The sequence below is a fragment of the Corylus avellana genome, chromosome ca7, assembly GCF_901000735.1.
Source record: "Corylus avellana chromosome ca7, CavTom2PMs-1.0".
Classification (NCBI taxonomy): Eukaryota; Viridiplantae; Streptophyta; class Magnoliopsida; order Fagales; family Betulaceae; genus Corylus; species Corylus avellana.
Genome location: NC_081547.1, coordinates 24,450,905 through 24,469,719, shown reverse-complemented (window position 1 = coordinate 24,469,719; position 18,815 = coordinate 24,450,905). Strand labels below are relative to the sequence as shown.

The 18,815-nt window shown below is 35.6% G+C and overlaps 2 protein-coding genes across 2 annotated transcripts in view; both read left to right on the top strand.

The window, feature by feature from the left end:
- The window catches only part of LOC132188045 (phosphoglucan phosphatase DSP4, amyloplastic), a 13,616-nt gene extending 5,638 nt beyond the window's left edge, over nucleotides 1–7,978 (top strand). Inside the window, exons 4-17 of the mRNA XM_059602459.1 lie at nucleotides 768–893; nucleotides 973–1,042; nucleotides 1,131–1,175; nucleotides 2,232–2,319; nucleotides 2,681–2,757; nucleotides 2,874–2,950; nucleotides 3,125–3,205; nucleotides 3,709–3,841; nucleotides 3,948–4,007; nucleotides 4,963–5,019; nucleotides 5,652–5,747; nucleotides 6,372–6,431; nucleotides 7,103–7,210; nucleotides 7,673–7,978. Of these exons, the coding sequence (XP_059458442.1) occupies nucleotides 768–893; nucleotides 973–1,042; nucleotides 1,131–1,175; nucleotides 2,232–2,319; nucleotides 2,681–2,757; nucleotides 2,874–2,950; nucleotides 3,125–3,205; nucleotides 3,709–3,841; nucleotides 3,948–4,007; nucleotides 4,963–5,019; nucleotides 5,652–5,747; nucleotides 6,372–6,431; nucleotides 7,103–7,210; nucleotides 7,673–7,807 (1,213 nt within the window). The 3' untranslated portion in view covers nucleotides 7,808–7,978. The remainder of the gene's footprint in view (nucleotides 1–767; nucleotides 894–972; nucleotides 1,043–1,130; nucleotides 1,176–2,231; nucleotides 2,320–2,680; nucleotides 2,758–2,873; nucleotides 2,951–3,124; nucleotides 3,206–3,708; nucleotides 3,842–3,947; nucleotides 4,008–4,962; nucleotides 5,020–5,651; nucleotides 5,748–6,371; nucleotides 6,432–7,102; nucleotides 7,211–7,672) is intronic.
- A 1,600-nt stretch (nucleotides 7,979–9,578) lies between these two features.
- Nucleotides 9,579–18,689, top strand: LOC132187862 (uncharacterized). Its single transcript, XM_059602297.1, has 15 exons — nucleotides 9,579–10,205; nucleotides 11,805–11,891; nucleotides 12,166–12,269; nucleotides 12,430–12,480; nucleotides 12,863–13,034; nucleotides 13,151–13,471; nucleotides 14,741–14,944; nucleotides 15,040–15,552; nucleotides 15,706–15,915; nucleotides 16,433–16,621; nucleotides 16,738–16,907; nucleotides 17,082–17,234; nucleotides 17,385–17,466; nucleotides 17,555–18,090; nucleotides 18,473–18,689. Exons 1-14 carry the CDS (start codon nucleotides 9,738–9,740, stop codon nucleotides 17,942–17,944), a joined length of 3,114 nt encoding a protein of 1,037 aa, XP_059458280.1. The 5' UTR covers nucleotides 9,579–9,737; the 3' UTR covers nucleotides 17,945–18,090; nucleotides 18,473–18,689.
- The last annotated feature ends 126 nt before the right edge of the window (nucleotides 18,690–18,815 follow it).

Below are 18,815 nucleotides of genomic sequence, written 5' to 3'. Positions count from 1 at the left end.
AAACCATGTCTAGTCTTGTCGCATGTTTCGTGCTTTAAATATTAATAAACTTTTAGTTTATACCCAAGGTTTGTTAAAATCTCATATTAGAGCTAAGTTCTATGTCACCGGTTAGAATCACAAAGGGGGTGACTATAGTGAAATTCAATAATAAAATCACTTTTAAAATAGGAGAAAATTAATTGAATAACAAAATATCTAAAATTAGTAATTCAAAGGAAAAACTATGAATTTGGGCCTGAAATCATCGCTTGTCAACCATAGGTACGACGTGTGTGCTAAAAAGAGCTTTTTGAAGTGGGGTCATAAGCGCAATTCCAATACTTAGTAGTAAAAATTATGATCAAAAAGAACTTTTCGAAAAATTTTGTAAGAAAAAATTAAGGTTGAGCCAATCACTACTTAATATGGAGGTCGGTTCGAGACCTTTGCCGAGTTTGAACCAAGCTCAAACATGGCAAGGGTTTTCATGAGCTGAGTTTGAATAAGGCTTCAAAACTCGACTTAAGTTTGAGCCTATATATGATGCAGCTGAGCCGAGTTCAAACATGTAATATTCGACTCAACTACAAGTCTACAAGCCAACAACCCAATGTGGGTCAGGATCATAAAAGTCAAAACAATCAAGGAGGCGCAACCAAAATATATAATATCCCAGGGGGCAAGCTGCAAAATATAGTAAGAAAACAACAAAAGGGTACAAAAAGGCAATGATTTTGGAGAATATCTGGAAAGGAGATCCATTCAACCAACGCCTATATATAAAGGACCCACAGTGAAAACATATCAATTCGGAAAAAATCTAAAACTAACACTGAGAAAATATCGATTCGAAAGAGATTTTCTTGCATTCCTCTCGGATCGGAAATGAACTGTCTTCAGATTCTTCCAAGGTCCGCTTAAACCTTTGTATACCACTATCTGATTCTTTGCCTTGTTAAGATATCTGTGACATTCTTTTTCCAATTTCAGATCCTCTGCGTTGCCCTTGCAAAGCTTCAAATGCTATCAGAGGACGCCATCCTGCTCTGTCGGTACACTGGTACACTCATCTTCTACTATCTATGTGTTTTATGTACAAACATGTGTGTGTTTAATGTAATTTGACGAGATTTTTGGATTTAATGCAGGGAGTGCCGAGTAGTGCTGGTCCACAACGAAGTATGGCGGTGAAGGTAACTTCAGAAACCGTAGCTTCGGGATATATTTTCTGGGTTTTGGTTTTGTAATCAGTAGTTAGGTTCCTTTTTAGTTATTTTCGATTTTTGTTGGTTTGAGATATAGCTGATGTTGTTCAACGAATCAACGTGGTATTCGTGTGTTTTCTTGTTTGAAATATTTGTGAATATGTTTTCACACGATGTACTGTGTTCTACAATTTATTGTCTTTTTTATTTTATTTTATTTTATTTTTTATATAAAGATAAAGAGTAATTATGTAATACAGTATCTTTGTGTCTCATTGTCCATTAGAGTTAGCCAATTTTAAGTTCCGATGGAGCCAAATTTTGACATTTCCAAAGAGTGAAATACTTTGTTGTTGGTTGATACTCATTCATCATATATAGTGAATCTCCAAAGGCGTGCAGCCTTCATAGCATGGTTGGTTTTACGGTGCAAGACATGGGCAAGCCATTAAAACCCATGTTTACTTTGAGTCTGCCACCCTATGAAGGGTGGGACTAGAAGTCTAGAAATGCCGTCGGACATTCTTTTGCCCTATGTAACTTGGGAGATGGATCTCTGTGGTACATGGAGCAGGAAATGGGGCAGGCTTGTTTACAGCTTATTTCTTAGTTAGAAGGTAGGATGTGATAGTGTGTTCTTTAGATGGAATTTAGTTAGAAGTTAGAATGCGATAACGTGTTTCTTTAGAAGAAATTTCTACAGTGGTAGTCAACTTTCTGTACAAAAATTCATCATCTATAAGTTTCCATTTTACTTTCTATCTGATATAGATCATGTATCAGAACAGCTATCCGCATTGCAATTTTCCAGGATCATTGTGACTTATGCAAGAAAAAGTACTAAAAGGTCGTGAGAAACAGACATGAGTTAATGGTGCTGTGTTTCAATTGTACCAGCTAGTTGTTATGAGCATGTATATGTGGTTGTTAAGGCCATGATTTGCTTTTCAGTGAGTAGTATTGATTTCAAGATTTCAGTCACCATGCTGCTTGCTTGCATTCAAGCTTTTTCATATGGAAGAATACTGACATCTTTGTTTGTAGGCTATTTCCGGTCAGGCAAGTGGTGCCAATGTAAAGGAGGAAAAATCGGAGACATATAGTAATGACATGACAGAAGCTATGGGTGCTGGTAAGTTTGGTCACAGTGTTCGTAGTTTGAGCATGAGGAAGTATGAGAGCCAACTTGGTCGACATTTATGGTCTTACATGTCGAAGGCTGCTTGTTGATTTGTATACTAGAAGTTTGGGCTAAAACATGCTAAAAAAGTTAACCCCAGTCGAACATAATTTTTCTGATGAGTGAGTGGTATTATGCTCAGATTGTCGTTCCCAATTCTGGCAATATAGGTGCATATGATCTTCGTGGGTAACCTACAAATTGACTTTACCTTGGGATTCCTCTTATGATTCCTTTTTCATATGGCTTTGTTTTGTTTTCTTGCTGTGTTTAGCTGCATCTCATCATTCCTTTCTAACATAGTCTGGTACAGTCTTGACCTATAGGCATGAACTTGGAATGAACTACACCTTCATTCGTCCGGACTTGATTGTGGGATCATGCCTACAGGTGATCCTTCTTCTTAAATTTAATAAATGTGAATAGATTCTACCCCTTTTATACGACCATATGATTTTTGCTTCTTTTTTTTTGTTTTTTTTTTCTTCTTCCCTGCTCATTGCCAGACTCCTGAAGATGTTGACAAGCTTCGTAGTATTGGAGTGAAAACCATATTTTGCTTGCAGCAAGACCCGGACTTGGAGTATCCAAAACAAGTTTCTCGTTGAAGTCCAATTGGAGCTTCTAGTTGTTTTCTTTTTCTTCTTTTTATATGGGATTTTAATTTCTAAATATGTAACTTTTGAGCATTTGAGAGGGCTACTGGCATGTTTGAATTGAGAAAGAAAACATCGGATTCCTTCACTAGTCCATCCAGATATTTTGGCGTTGACATCAATGCCATACGAGAGTATGCTAAGACACATGATGACATTCAACACTTACGGGCGGAGATAAGGTTAGTTATGGCAAGATAGTAGTTATACTCATCAAAAGAGATAGTAGTTGTGCTGATATTTTACTTTCCTATTCTGAAAATTGTGAAAATTACTGAAACCTCGAAGTAAATGTTGGTTTGACTACTCTCTATATCTGGATTTGTTTTGTCACTGGTATATTGTGTATTACACTTCTTATATTTCTGTTTAAGTAATCAGAACAACTGTGTACCCCCACCCAAAAAAAAATATATATATATTTTAAGAGAATTTAATTTTTAATTTTTGGGGGTCAAAATTACTTATCAAAAAAAAATTTTTGGGGGTCAAAATTCTAAAAATTATATATTTTAAGAGAATTTTTAAAATTTTGGGCCCCCCCAAGGTAAAAGCCTGGTTCCACCCCTGCTCATGTGGCAACATATTGATTTTCTGCATGTGATATGTGTGTCGTGTTTGCATGTGAGCACATATGTAGTGCCATTCTTTACGTTGTACAGTAGCATAATGTTTGATGCACCAGGGACTTCGATGCATTTGATTTACGGTTACGGCTTCCAGCTGTTGTTAGCGAATTATACAAGGCAGTAAATCGAAATGGAGGTGTGACATATATACATTGCACTGCTGGAATGGGAAGAGCTCCTGCAGTTGCGGTACGCGTGTCAGTTTCATTCCTTTAAGATGATTTCATTCTGGGAATCTTTCTTCTAGCTCTAATGATTTATTTTTCATTAATGGAAGAGTTGTTTTGAATTTCAGTTGGCATACATGTTCTGGGTTCAGGGCTATCATCTAAGTCAAGCTAACAAATTGCTGCTGGTAGACACTCCTTTATTAAATTTAAATGTATATTTTTTTGTAATTAATTGTATATGTTCTTGTTAGAGAATATTCTGCACACTTGTACATTCTTCTGTCAAGAATATAACAAAAACAAGTCAAGAAGTTCAATTTTGGACTTGTAAAGGCGTGACAATGATTTCATGCATGTTAGGTTTCATAACCAAATTCTATAGCTATTGGGTTGATGAAATTTTTTACTGAATTGATGTCACTACATTCATCAATTATCTTTAACTGAGTTTGCAGGACTTGTATCATTGTATGTCCTGTATATAATGATATAATGGCCACAAGGGCTGCATTTGTGTTATTATTAGATGGGAGGTGGAAGATATCTGGGAGGTGGAAGATATCTTCCAATTTCTGGCTACACAAGTAATTGTAGTTGGAAGATATATCAATGCGACTCCCAACTTCTTCAATAGCTTTTCAATTGATTAGCTATGCCGTGGATATCAAGCTATCTGGGTATTGGTGGCTATTTTTTTTTTTTATATAAGTAATCGATTAATATCATAAAAAGCTTAAGGCACCCGTAAGTACACAAGAAATATATAAAAGGAAACACCTAATTAGGAGTGAAAAGAACAAGGAAATCACAATATTTAATCGTCAAAGGAGACACAAGTAGCTTTCCACAAATACAAAGTTTTGAAGAATAAGGATTTAATTTCTTCCAAAGTCCTTTTCCGGTCCTCAAAAGTTTTTGTCGCATTACTTTACGTGATAGATAGGGTACTTGGTAATTTAAGGAAACTAGTCACATTTACTTTCCAATTAAGGACTGATAATCATTATTAATTTACAAGAGGTATATTTTTGATAATATGTTTTAATGTTAATAACTGCTGAATTTAAATGATAAATAATGCACTGATTGCCTCAAATCTTCCCAATGTTTGTGAAATTTCTAAGTGTTTCTTGCTTACAGAGCAAGCGCACATGCTTCCCAAAACTGGATGCCATAAAAAGTGCAACCGCTGATACTGTGAGTTACTTTTCTTTTGTCATATATTATTGGTGTAATAGAAGTGTAAATCTTAGTTTCTGGTTTCTTCTTACATATCTGATCCTTTTGACTTGTTAATAACAAGTTCTTCTTGAACAGCTCACACATGATGATTTAGCAAAATTTCAAGTTGAATTCTCACTTCATACATTTGTTGTTGCGGGCTGGCCAAATGAATGCAAATCATAAAGTAGATTCTGCGCTATGTATTATACAAGACTTTTATTTAGTACATCAAGTGTTAAAACCTGCCCTTGTTTTCCAGAAATCATAGGCGACACTTGTAACAGATTGTATCTTTCTTTTATCACGAAATTAACATTTAAGATAGTTTTCTTGAGCAAGTAAGGCATCCATGTGGAGTGTCTAGGCAAAATTTTACTGAAAACGATCATTAGGCATTTACTGGTACTTGCTTGAAGGTCCTTTTGTTCCTAATTCTTATGATGTTGCACTTCTTTACTTTTTCTATCTTGATGACATCTGTTCACATTGGCGTCATTATTTAGGAATTTGGGACAATTTGTTGCTGTTTTCTTGTTTCTTTTCTTTTACAGTAGTGGCTTTCATTTTGTTTGATTGCATGCTCATCACAAATATTCTACTTAAAGCTTACAGGCCTCAGGAAGAAGTTTGTCACTTTGACTTGGAAAGATTGTAATTGCTCAACGGTGGAAATTTCAGGACTTAATATTGGATGGGGTCAGGTAATGATCATTTATGTACAATCAGCCTTTTGACTTTAACAATTTTCTTAGATGCTTTATTAGCACTTTGTGTCCCTTGTAAAGTTTGAAAGATCTGGATTTTATTTTGACCCATGATTGACTGACACTTGGTTGTCACTATTTTTAAGAGCATAAAATGCCATCCTGGTTCATTGCAATTCTGTGCAGTTTTTGGACAATACTTGGAAGACTTGATTGTATTTGTGCTAATGTATGGAAGAATTTTTTACTTATCAAAAAAAAAAAAAAATGTATGGAAGAATTTTTTAGAAATTAGATGAGTTGATGTTAATGGTTGAATGCTAGCCCAACATGCATCAAATGGTGGTATCACCTTGAGAAAACATTTTGTTCTTGACATCCAGGCAACTAGTAAAGTTGCCCTCTTATTAGGATGCAACTTGAAATGTTGTTTTGTCTAGCCAATGGGAAAGATGAATGGAGAAGGGTTTTCTAAAAAGTCCTTAAGGTGTGTATTGGCTTAGGATTTCATCTTTGTCTTTTACCATTAGAATCATCTACTAAATCGTCTTAAAACATGTACGATTATGATTTCCTACTTCATTTTTTACTCATCATTTTTGTCTTGTGAACCTTTTGCAGAAAATACCTTTAGAATTTGACGAGGAGCAGGGTTTGTGGATTCTCAACACGGAACTGCTAGTAAGTTTAATTCGTTATGCATCTTGTTGTTTGTTCTTATAAAGGTGAAAATTCCAAGCACTTATCTTTACATGTCCGCCATCTCCATTTAAATTTCTCACTGGTAACAATTGAAATTTCTTACTGTTAACAATTGTTGTGCATTCTACTCATATAAAAACTTTATTGCCTTCTATTTGAGTTTCTTATAAGGCACTAATGCTGTAATTATCCAATAACCCACATGGTTGACTTCAAGAATCAAGAGCTATGAAAATGGTTTTGTTTTGATATTTGGAAGTTATGCTTTAGAAAAGCATCTAGAATCACACTTTTATTGCACCATTTTAACCCCTTCACTCCAGGTTCTGTATGTCACAGATATATATGCTTCATAAGGTAGTCAGGCTGTCTTTTTGGGAACACATTGTGTAAATGATATTGAAGACTTCACTAAAACAAATATCTTTTTATCATGGGTGCAAAATAACTTGGATTTGCTCCTTGGTTTTGTCTGGACACACATATTTCTCTCAACAGAAGTTAAGACTTGATCTAACATGCATTTGAAGATGTCACAAACTCATTCCTCATACTCGATAGGGGTTCTCTGCTGCTCTTTATATAAAATGTTGCAATGCACTGACCCATTTTTTAGAAATGGAAATCCATATTAACTATTGCTTTAACAGGAAGGACGCTACGAGTACAAGTATGTTGTTGACGGTGAATGGACGTGCAATAAGGACGAGCCTTTAACCATTGTCAACAAAGATGGCCATATCAACAATTACGTTCAAGTAAGGTTTACATATCTAGCATCATAACTTAAAAAAAAAAAAAAAAAATAGGCTAGTTTGAGATCTGCATGTACACTATTTCTTCTGTCTGCTTGCATCCTTTGGATTGCTTTAGAGCTCTTTTCGATGAAGGGATTTTGAGTAGTCGTTAATGAAAATGAAGTGAATGATTACGTTTTGTGGAAATGATTTTTTGTTTTAAATATGTAACTAAGCCCTAGCACAGAAAAGAACACCGACAGCACCGACGACATATCAAGCAAAATTTGTTCTGTTCATAATTTATGTTCAACTACTATCTAGTTTGACTTACTATGAGTCCAAAAATTGACTTCCATGGACCTACCATGATTCATCCTCAAATCCTTCCATTCCATGACACATTTTATTCATGAGAAGTTAGTATATACTATATAGTATAGTGCTTCTCTATTGGTGCTCTCATTTTTCTCCTCTTTTCAGGTTGTTGATGATGATGCAGATAGTCTTAGGGCAAACCTGTGGAAGAGGTTGACTAGTGAGGATCCTCATCTCACAAAGGATGAGCGGCTGAAGATTAGACAGTTTCTTGAAGCTTTTCCTGATGAAGAGCAGTAAATAGCTAAGGGAATTTCAAGCTGCCATCATGTGTAATATATAGATGTAAAAAAAATGTTAACCAAATAATCGCATGTACTGATGTACTCCATCGTCTCAAAATAAATAGAAGTAACAAAAAAAAGGACGATTTTAATAAAATAAAACCAATGACATTATGCTTATTTTTCATATCTACTGTCATTAGATTTTAGACATTTTTCGAAGATTATTATGCATAATTTCTTTTCCAAGGTTTGGCCAAGTGGGCGTGGCCAAAAGCCATGCTTTGTCAACGCTTTTTCATTCTTTTTTTTTTTCTTTTTCTTTTTTGAAAATAAAAAGTATTAACAAACAATTTACAATATATAACATTTTAAATTTTTCGAAATTTGATAAACTAGTCGTTTTCTAGAATAATATGTATATATTTTTTTTTAAATGAGGGGAAGGGGGGAAAGGGGAATATAATTATTCTTTCGTTGAATTTAGCAAACGCGTTTTTTGGCCTTTTCTCATTTCTCTGTCCAGAAAGTATTTTTTCTTTTTTCCGAAAGTGCTTCCTCCCAAAAAAAAAAAAAAAAAAAACTAATAGGCAAACGTTAAAAAGAAAATGGAAAATTACACTTAGCCCCATCAATTTATTAACCCATTTGCAATGTCTCTTATTTCTCAAGTTTAATTACTGTTTATCTCAAAAGTTTAATCATTTAATTAATATTTTAACACTTCTACTCATATAAAATATTTCATTTAAATGAAGGTGAATTATGAAGTTAAGATTGGAAGTTAAAATCTTTTGGTTCTGATATCCTGTTAAATGATCATTTGTTCTAACAACTTAAAAAGACTAAGACGCGCATAAAAATAAAATAAAAAGGAAAACCCTTAAAAAAAAAAACCTCTTACATGCGCTAATTTTTTTTTTTGAGATTTCTAGGGAGTATTTATCTTTTTAAAAAAAAAATTGAGTGTTTTTGTCTTTTTAGGAAGGGAACATTGCAATCCTTTTAGAAGATCGGTAGGGTAATTAGTTGAAAGATTGGAGAGACATTGCAAATTAGGTGTAGATTAAGTATAGTTTTTTCATAAAAAAAAAAGGGTTAAATTTGTGTTATTTTACAACTTGTTAACATGTATCAACATGCGATTAGATTATGTTAAATTTTAGTTTTAGTTGGTGTGACTCTAATCCAACGAGGAACAAGTTGTAAAAGAGCTATAGGTGTAGCATTATTTAAAAAAAAAAAGAAAAAAAGAAATGCTAGACCTACAACTACTTTACAATTATTTTATTACTTGTTTACGTATGTTAGCACGTGATTGGAAAATGTTATATTTTTAGTGTCTAAAGTAGTTTTAGAAAAATGATAGATTTTATTATATTGTTAACTATATTTTAATTATCTCTATGGTGAATAGATGAATCTACCATTAAATTTGTGTGAGATAACATGATTTCACAGATCCAATGATGATATATTAAATTTGTAAGATAAGATGAGGAAATGGTCAAAAAGATATTGAAGTTAATTATTTCTCAAACGGTAATAAGTTGTAAAATAATTGTAAACAAATTATAAATTTAACTGATTTATATTAATAAATTGTGAAAGAGTGTTTTCGACGAATGGTGGGTCTAGCAAGTAGCAAGACAAGCATTACTAGCTAAAACAAACAAAACTTGAAAGCAAAGATGAAGAAATTGCGCGTGCTAACTAGTTCCCAATTGGCGCGTGGATAAAAAAACCCAAGCGCGTTAGCAAACAAGAACAGAAGGATTTCGAAAACTAAAATCAAGAAACTCACTCTGTGAGTCCATTTCACGTCGACCAACTCGAGTTTGGACGGTTCTCCAATGCCAACTCTCACTCTTGGCATTCCAATTATCTCTTTCAATTTCCATTGCTAACCCTCAAACTTTTCCGTCACTTTCCCGAGAAAATTCCGCATGGCCCGCAACACATCTCCACACGAGGACGACGACAATAATGGCGGCAATGGCGGCGCCAGCAATGATCTAGGATTCCATTCGATCCGCGACCGGTACCCTGTCAAGAGGAACCCTATCCACCACCGAGAACCAGCCAAGGCCTCCCCGGATCGCTCGCTGTTCCTCCGCGGCCGATCTCACCCCAGCCGCTTCAACCGCAAGGGCTTACTCTGGCTGATGGGGAAGTCTACGTTCTACTCCGTGGTGATCTTCGCGGTGTTCCTGTTCGCGATGGCGTCGATGGTGTTGCAGAGCTCGATCACGTCGGTGTTCAGCAAGAGTGGCGATCGAGGGAGGTCGCTGAGGGACGGGTTGAGGTTCGGGAGCACGTTGAAGTTCGTGCCGGCCAGGGTTTCGCGGGGTGACGGGCTCGATTTGTTGCGATCGGAGCCGAGGATTGGAGTTAGGGCGCCAAGGCTCGCTCTTGTGAGTTCAGTTTTGAATTTTGGATTTGATTTATATTTGAATTTGAGGCTGTTTATATTGTTTGATTCGATTCGAACTTTATTTCCTTTTTGGGAACTACTAAATTTTATTTATGTGAGCGCAATTTCAGTTATTAGATTATTTAGGCTTTTATACCAATGGAGCTGAATAGCAGCTGGCTATGTCTTTAGTCCTCCTAGAATAGAATTTGGTTTTATTTCTCTTTAGAGCATTGGGATTCCAAAACCGACGTCAAATGCTCTGTTTTGTTGATGTGAAAACTGAAAGGAAAGGCATTGAAATTTGAATTTGAACTTTGTCTTGTGATGTTGTGGTTTTTATAATATCGAATGAGCTAAAAATTTAACCTTCATCAAACAAAATGGTGTGCTTATTTCAGTAGTTATATAGTAAGGAAATGGGGAACATAATAGGATGAAGTTACAGTTGCAGCCAAAAAAAATGGCATATTGCTGAGGTGAGAAAAAAAAAAAATGCGAAGAATGAGGAGGACAACCGTGAAATTGTGTTGAAATAACCAATTTAATTACAAAAAAAGTAAATGCAAATGGTTAATATATTTTCTCCATAAACTGAAAATCAAATATAATGCCAATTCAGCTGAAAGCATAATTCAGTCACTATCATTAAATATCTCAAACATGCTTCTTGAGAGGCCATTAGATTGAAGATACTTGAGATAGTGCTTAGATGCAACTAAACTCTAATAATAACGGTCTGGTAGTCTTCCAAGTATGCTCCCAAGATTGCAGAAGGCTCATTGACTATAAGAGAGTTTTCTTACTGAAAGGAGATTGATCAACCTTGATTTTAAACTATTATTCTTGTGATCATGTTATTGCTTTCTATTTAAGTATAAAGTTCTATAAAACTAAGTTTTGACATACAGGTGAAAAGCTTATATATGTTACTAAAATTGGAAGCAAACTTAATCCACCACCATAACCTAATTTTCCTGTTTGAAGTAGAGGTTAATTGAATCTAGCCTTCTAGCAATCAAATATTCAAATCAAAGTGGAAGTAGTCATTTGGCTGTTTAAGAAAATTTTGAGTAGTTTATTTTGCAATAGGCCTCTGCTGGTTGCATGAAAGATGAATATGTGTTAGTGTTAAATAATACCGTCGCAAAAATTGACGGAACTGATTGTTAGTTGAAATTGTGATATGACAGCAGTACTGCAAGTGTAAAGTTATGAAACCAGCCTGTGTCCAAGTTCTTTGCGGTTGTAATGCTATCTCATCTGGAAAGTCTTGTTGTTTGAGACTCTTATGGTCCCTCTCGTTTATACCTCTGTATTTAAGCATGCAGTGTGTTGTCTTTTAGTTTTGGATGCAGTTTTGTGGTGAACTAATTAATGAAATATCTTGAGGTTTAAACGTAGATGATGTTAAACATTCAAAGATAGTTCAGTGCTTGACACTTCATTAATCAAAATGTGAAGGCCAAGTGCATTAGTATAACTCAGAACCATACTTTGCATGAAAAGAAACTTAATTGAATTTTCTTTTTCTTTTTTGTTTGTTTTAAAATGGTTTGCACTTTCTAAATCAAATATGCTTTCTTTTGATGAGTATCAGATCTTGGGCGACATGAAGAAAAATCCGCAGTCATTGATGTTGATTACTGTGATAAAGAATTTACAGAAGCTGGGTTATGTGGTTAAGGTAGTGGTTCTTAAGTTTCAGTATGGTGTTTATTATCTCTGTTGTTGGTAGTAGAATTGTTTCTCCATTTTATGGGGGAAACATGTTGAAGCACTTATTTAATGGATTGATGAAGTTGGGTGTTGATAGTGGCATTTTTGTACGAATTTATGCGCTGCCCTCATCAAAATATGACATTTTAAAATATAATTGGGGCAGCTAGTAATGTGCTGAACAATGTTTTCAGCTTTGGCTTCTGAAAAGCTTATACTTTCTTACAATGTGTACGTGACAGATATTTGCACTAAAGGATGGAAAAGCACGTACAATGTGGGAGCAAATAGGTGGCCGGCTTTCCATTTTAGGACCTGAGCAATATGGCCATATCGATTGGTTAATGTATGTGTGCTTTTCATCATTTATCCTGTTTTGTTATTTAATGGGGCCTTTCTATGGCTCTATCTGGAGTGCAGTTTATTTGTGTCAGAAACTTTTTTTGACAATATTGTCTTCTAGTTTGCTTGTGTATATATTGTTGAAGATCTGTTGTTTTCTACAGTTTTGAAGGCATCATTGTTGATTCTCTTGAAGCAAAAGAGGCTATTTCAAGGTTTGTTGATATTCTCCCTGTAGCTCACTGAGGGCTATAATTATGTTTGAGAGTTCTTCTCATGTGTGCATTGCATTATGCTTGATCTGCTTGAGCATAGCATGTACTATTTGCTTTTGCAGACATCTTTTAAACAGCTGATGTTTTCAGTGGTTGATGAAATGAACTCTTTGGACTTTGATCTCATTTGCACCACAAATGACATTAAATTTGAGCACGCCTATAAGATAGCAAACATGAGACTTTTAGGTTCACTGTTGATTGTGATGCAATTAATCTCTCTCTCTCTCTCTCTCTCCCCAGTTTTATGGAATAAGGAAATATGTCTAATCTGTTACTTTAGTTTGAGATGCTATAATTAGTGAGTTATATATGCATGCAGCCTTATGCAGGAGCCTTTTTGTTCGGTACCACTTGTCTGGATTATTCATGAAGATACTCTTGCAAATCGCCTTCCAGCATATGAGGAAATGGGTTGGAAGCATCTTGTTTCTCATTGGAAAACTGCTTTTAGTAGAGCTAGCGTTGTTGTGTTTCCAGATTTCACTCTGCCGGTAAATCTGCCATCTTAGATGTATACCTATATATCTTACTACCCAACTTCATTTCTAACTGGCACTGTATTAGACACTCTTTTTCTGTTTCTCAATGTTGTTCCTTCTTGTATCAGATGTTATATAGTGTTCTTGACACTGGAAACTTCTTTGTGATTCCTGGGTCACCAGTAGATGTGTGGGCTTCTGAAAGCTACCTTAAGACCCAGTCCAAATACCAATTAAGGAAGGACAATGGATTCAGTGAAGATGATATACTGGTCGTAGTTATTGGAAGTTCTTTCTTTCACAATGACCTATCATGGGACTATGCTGTAGCGATGCATGCCATAGGACCACTGCTAATAAAATATGCCAAGAGGAAAGATGCGGGAAGCTCATTTAAATTTGTTTTCTTATGTGGTAATTCCACAAATGGATATGATGATGCTTTAAAGGTAGTCAGTTATTTATTGGTGCATCATTATAGGCTATGCTATTTTTGCTATAAATACCATGCTTTTACCGTATATGAACTGCTCTTTAAACCTGCAAGTGCCTCTATTTTCAAATGAGCGAATGGAAGGTTCACTATTGAAATGTGTCTGACATAATGGCTAGCAAATGTCTGATAGACTAAATGAGTACATCACAGCATTGTAAAAAAGTATGCCTCAAGTTTTTGAATGGATGAGATGAATTTCAACTAGTTTATGATTTCATCATAATATACATGTAATTTTCTGCTAAAATATATTTTCTAATTCAGGTAATTCATTTGTAATGTTTGTTGTGAGTGGTGAAACCATACAACTGAATCTCTTTATGTTTTTGAAGGTTAAGGAATTTTGGAAGCATTTGGTAGTACAAGCTTACCATTTGGTAGTTCCTGCAATATCTTAATAATAATAATTATATACAAAGACACACACACAATTTTTTTCTTTCTTTTTTGTTAATTGAGTAATTTGTAAAGAAAGGAGAATAAGAAATTAGCAGAGGCATTACAGTGACATAAGAAAGTATAGATAAAAAAAAGGGGTTAAATTCACTTTACCCTCTAAAGTTTCAAGAATTTTTCAATTCGAACCCTAATGTTTAAAAATTGGCAATGTACCCCCAAATGTTTCAAAAATTTTTAATTTAGACCCTCCTAATTTCCGTCTAATTGGACAGAAATCATCCCACGTGCGTCTCACGTGGGATTTTGATGCCCTCTATTCCAATTTTGCCCTCATTAAAACCTATAAAATTACGTAATTATCCTCAATTTCATAGGTTTTAAAGAGGGTAATTATGTAATTTCATAGGTTTTAATGAAGGCAAAATTAGAATAGAGGGCATCAAAATCCCACATGAGACGCACGTGAGATGATTTCCTTCCAATTAGACGGAAATTAGTAACGGAGGGTCTGAATTGAAAATTTTTGATACATTAGGGGGGTACATTGCCAATTTTTAAACATTGGAGTTCGAATTGAAAAACCCTTGAAATGTCAGGGGGGTAAAGTGAATTTTTTTCCTAAAAAAAAAATTAGAGCAAGAATATTGATAAAGCTATGGACAAGCCTGAGAAATATGAAGCTAATCTATTGAAGCAGTCCTTTTGAAAGTTACATTGCATTCACAGTCAATCTTTGATGTGCTCAACTCACCACATGGCATCATTTTGTAGTGTGATTATCTTCTCTTTGGATTGTGAATTGATTCTTTAATTTGTGTTGTAGGAAGTTGCTTCTCGTCTTGGACTTCTCCATGGCTCTGTAAGGCATTATGGGTTCGATACTGATGTGAACAATGTGTTATTAATGGCTGATATTGCTCTCTATGGTTCCGACCAAGATGTACAGGGTTTTCCTCCTTTGCTTATCCGAGCCATGACCTTTGAAATCCCTGTTATTGCACCTGATTTTCCCATCTTGAAAAAATATGTGAGTTCATTCAAGTTATTCGTACTTGGTTCAGTGATCGCTGTACTTCGCAGGGTTTTATTCTTACATTTTCTAAGGGGTTTCTGAAATTACAGATTGTTGATGGAGTCCATGGGTTATTTTTTCCAAAACATAACCCTGATGCTTTGATGAGGGCTTTCTCACTCCTGATTTCAAATGGAAAACTCTCCAAGTTTGCTCAAGCAGTTGCTTCCTCCGGAAGACTGCTTGCTAGGAACATGCTGGCATCAGAATGCATAACTGGTTATGCGAGGGTACTGGAAAATGTACTCAATTTCTCATCAGATGCCATGCTTCCAGGTCCTATTTCTCAACTTCAGCAGGGATCATGGGAGTGGAATTTGTTCAGGGTGGAAATACAAGCGAGAACTGGTGAGATGCAAGACATTGATGAGAAGGCTACTTTCTTGAGAAAGTTTAGTGTTGTTGATGCTCTTGAAGACGAGTTTACCAATTTTGTTCATTCAACAAACGTCTCTGAGAATGGAACTGAGATTCTGTCACTGGATATCCCAACTAAACAAGATTGGGATGTTTTGAGCGAAGTAGAAAGTACTGAAGAATATGAGAAGTTAGAAATGGAGGAGGTATGGTGTTCTCTTGCAATAATAGCTTTTCTTTGTCTCTCTCTCTCACCTCTCCCTCCCCCTCCCCCACCAAAAAAAAACCAAATGTCTGCATTTGAAGTCATTTTATTCAGAAAACAGCTGAAATAGAGATTTATTTTTTTTATCCTGTAGCTTGAAGAAAGAATGGAGAGAAACCTTGGTGATTGGGATGAGATTTATCGTAATGCTCGAAAATCGGAAAAACTTAAGTTTGAAGCAAATGAAAGGGATGAGGGAGAGCTTGAGAGGACAGGCCAGCCAGTGTGCATTTATGAGATTTACAGTGGAGCTGGGTCCTGGCCATTCTTGCACCATGGTTCTTTGTACCGTGGTTTAAGTCTTGTGAGTTCCTTTTATGTATATCTTAATTTTTTTTTTGGTCAAAGTTCTTTTTCTTTTCCTTCTCCTGTTATCCCCCCTGGAGATCCCTTCTTTCTATAAAAAATCATTCTTGATATAATTCTGCAGTTTTTAGGATGTTTTGTAATTAGGCCATATAAACTTTCTAGGGTTTCTATTTCATTGAGACTCCATTTTTCCTGCCCATGGAGAAGAAAAAGAGACACCGTAAAGAAAAAGAAAATAATGAGAATTACCAACCATGTCATCTCACCCTATGATTTTATTTGCATTTATTAGTTATGATATGTGAACTTTGTTTATCATTCAAGTGCTCTAGTTTGTATGGTTTGCATTTACGTTGCTAAGAACAACTGATTATTTATTCTCCAATTGTGATGAAACCTGCTTGTTTGTTACTTTCTTTATTTTCTGGCTAAACATGAAAATGATAAATTTCTTTTAGAAGAGTTGTTTCATATTTGTTTCTATTGAAGTAATTTAACATTGAATCTGGCAGTCCTCAAGAGCACGGAGGTTGAGGGCAGATGATGTTGATGGAGTTGGGCGGCTTCCCATTTTGAATGATTCTTACTATCGGGATATTCTGTGTGAGATTGGGGGGATGTTCTCTATTGCCAATAGGGTGGATAACATTCATGGAAGACCTTGGATTGGGTTTCAATCATGGCGTGCTGCTGGTAGGAAGGTATTTCTTGTGTTGGTTTGTGTTTACTTCTAAATGTTTAATTTTTACAAGTTATGTGTGGAATACACGGTTTTTTTTCTCAGTTATGAGTTTTTTATCCTCATTTCTTGAAGCAGGCTTCCTTGTCCCCAAAGGCTGAAAAGGTTTTGGAAGACACAATACAAGAGAACACTAAAGGAGATGTAATTTACTTTTGGGCGTGCTTGGACATGGACGGAGTCACGGGAAGCAATGATGTGCTCACTTTTTGGTCCAAGTGTGACATCTTAAATGGAGGAAACTGCAGGCATGTTATGAGTATAAGTTGCAATGTAATTGTTCTGTATAGATAGGTCAAGGAGTTCTGTTTTGCTAATGTCTATGTGTCCATCCGTTGTGTTATGGAAGGGTGTGTCTTGTTGTATGTATGTTGGTGGATCTTTCTAACGGTGAAAGTAATGGCTGCTAAAAATGTTTTCAGGTCTGGTTTTGAAGATGCATTCCGCAGGATGTACGGATTGTCACTGAATGTAGAAGGTCTTCCACCCATGCCAGAAGATGGTGGTCTCTGGTCTACTCTGCACAGTTGGGTGATGCCAACCCCTTCCTTTCTGGAGTTCGTAATGTTCTCCCGGTAATTTATAGAGTTAGAATCTGCCACATTTGACCTTGCAGTTTCTTATTTATCTTAACACAGCCCATTACGTTGAAGGCACTTGCAGTTCATTGTAAATGAAACTATAAGTGAAATTTTCTTAGTGAAATTTTCTTACTGTGACTGCAGGATGTTTGTTGATTCTCTTGATGCCTTACACACCAATTCTAGTAAAATCAATATGTGCTTGCTGGGATCCTCAGAGCTTGAGGTAAGTAGTGTTGGTATGGATTTGTCTGATTTTCAGGTTCTAGTAGGAGTTTAATATTTCTCACATTTGTTTGTTCAATGATCAACAGAAAAAGCACTGTTACTGTCGGTTATTGGAACTCCTGGTTAATGTTTGGGCTTATCATAGTGCTCGGAAAATGGTTTACATGGATCCGCACACCGGTTCACTGAAAGAGCAACACCCAATCGAACACCGCAAGGGATTCATGTGGGCAAAATACTTTAATTTTACGTTGTTGAAGAGTATGGATGAAGATTTAGCTGAGGCTGCGGATGACGATGACCATCCACACGAGATGTGGTTGTGGCCATTAACAGGGGAAGTGCATTGGCAAGGGATTTATGAAAGGGAGAGAGAAGAAAGATATAGGCTGAAGATGGACAAGAAGAGAAAAACAAAAGAGAAATTGTTTGATAGGATGCGGCATGGTTACAAGCAGAAGTCACTTGGAGGATAGGAAGCATATAAAATCTGAACCCTTGGATTCTAATTCTGGAACTTTCGACTCCTAACACGGTTACTGAACCAAATTTTCTCAACTCGGGAGTCGGGAAATGCTCTTGCAGCTTGAGGAGAAGCTTAATTCTTTCTAACAGCATCGAGGTAGTTCATCAAAAATGATTTATGCTAGTATATTTTCTCACTTTCAATGGTTATACGTACACCCTACTGAACTGGAGGGAGACACGAGTAGCTTCCTAGCAATTGCGGCTCGCTAGCTTTCGAGGCCTTTTTACTCGGTTATTTCTAGCAGCACCATAGGATATATTATTGGGTTTCTAGGAGTACCCAACATTCATTGAAATTCTTTTTTTTTTTTTTTTTTTCATTCTAATATTCAATTTAGCCAGTAAAAAGTAGTGTATTCTTTCATTTACTGTATAGTCTCTCATTCAACAAAGGCAGTGGCAATTTTGATTAGTAATAATGGCTACTTTCATGCTTGGAGCTGCTTCTTTTCTGATTTTTCATTTTATTGCTTCAGAACCACAATTGTTTTTGCTAGAATGGATGGGAGAGCTTCAATACAGCCGTCAATATCAAAAAGTATTTGCAAGTTGAGGAAAGGAAAAAGATTGCTACTTCATGTTGGGTTACTTGAGAGATGGATGGTGATAGTCATTTTGATTTTCCTCTTCCTCTTATATATACATTGATTGTGTATCACTGTGAATCGTGCATTATTAACGAACCTTTATTCATATGCATTCATCCGCATCAACGATGGAACGACATTACACAAATTTGAAATTTAACGATTAAAAACCTAAAAAATTTATCACTCTTTCTATCTATACCATAATTTATTCTTATTTCTATTACATTAT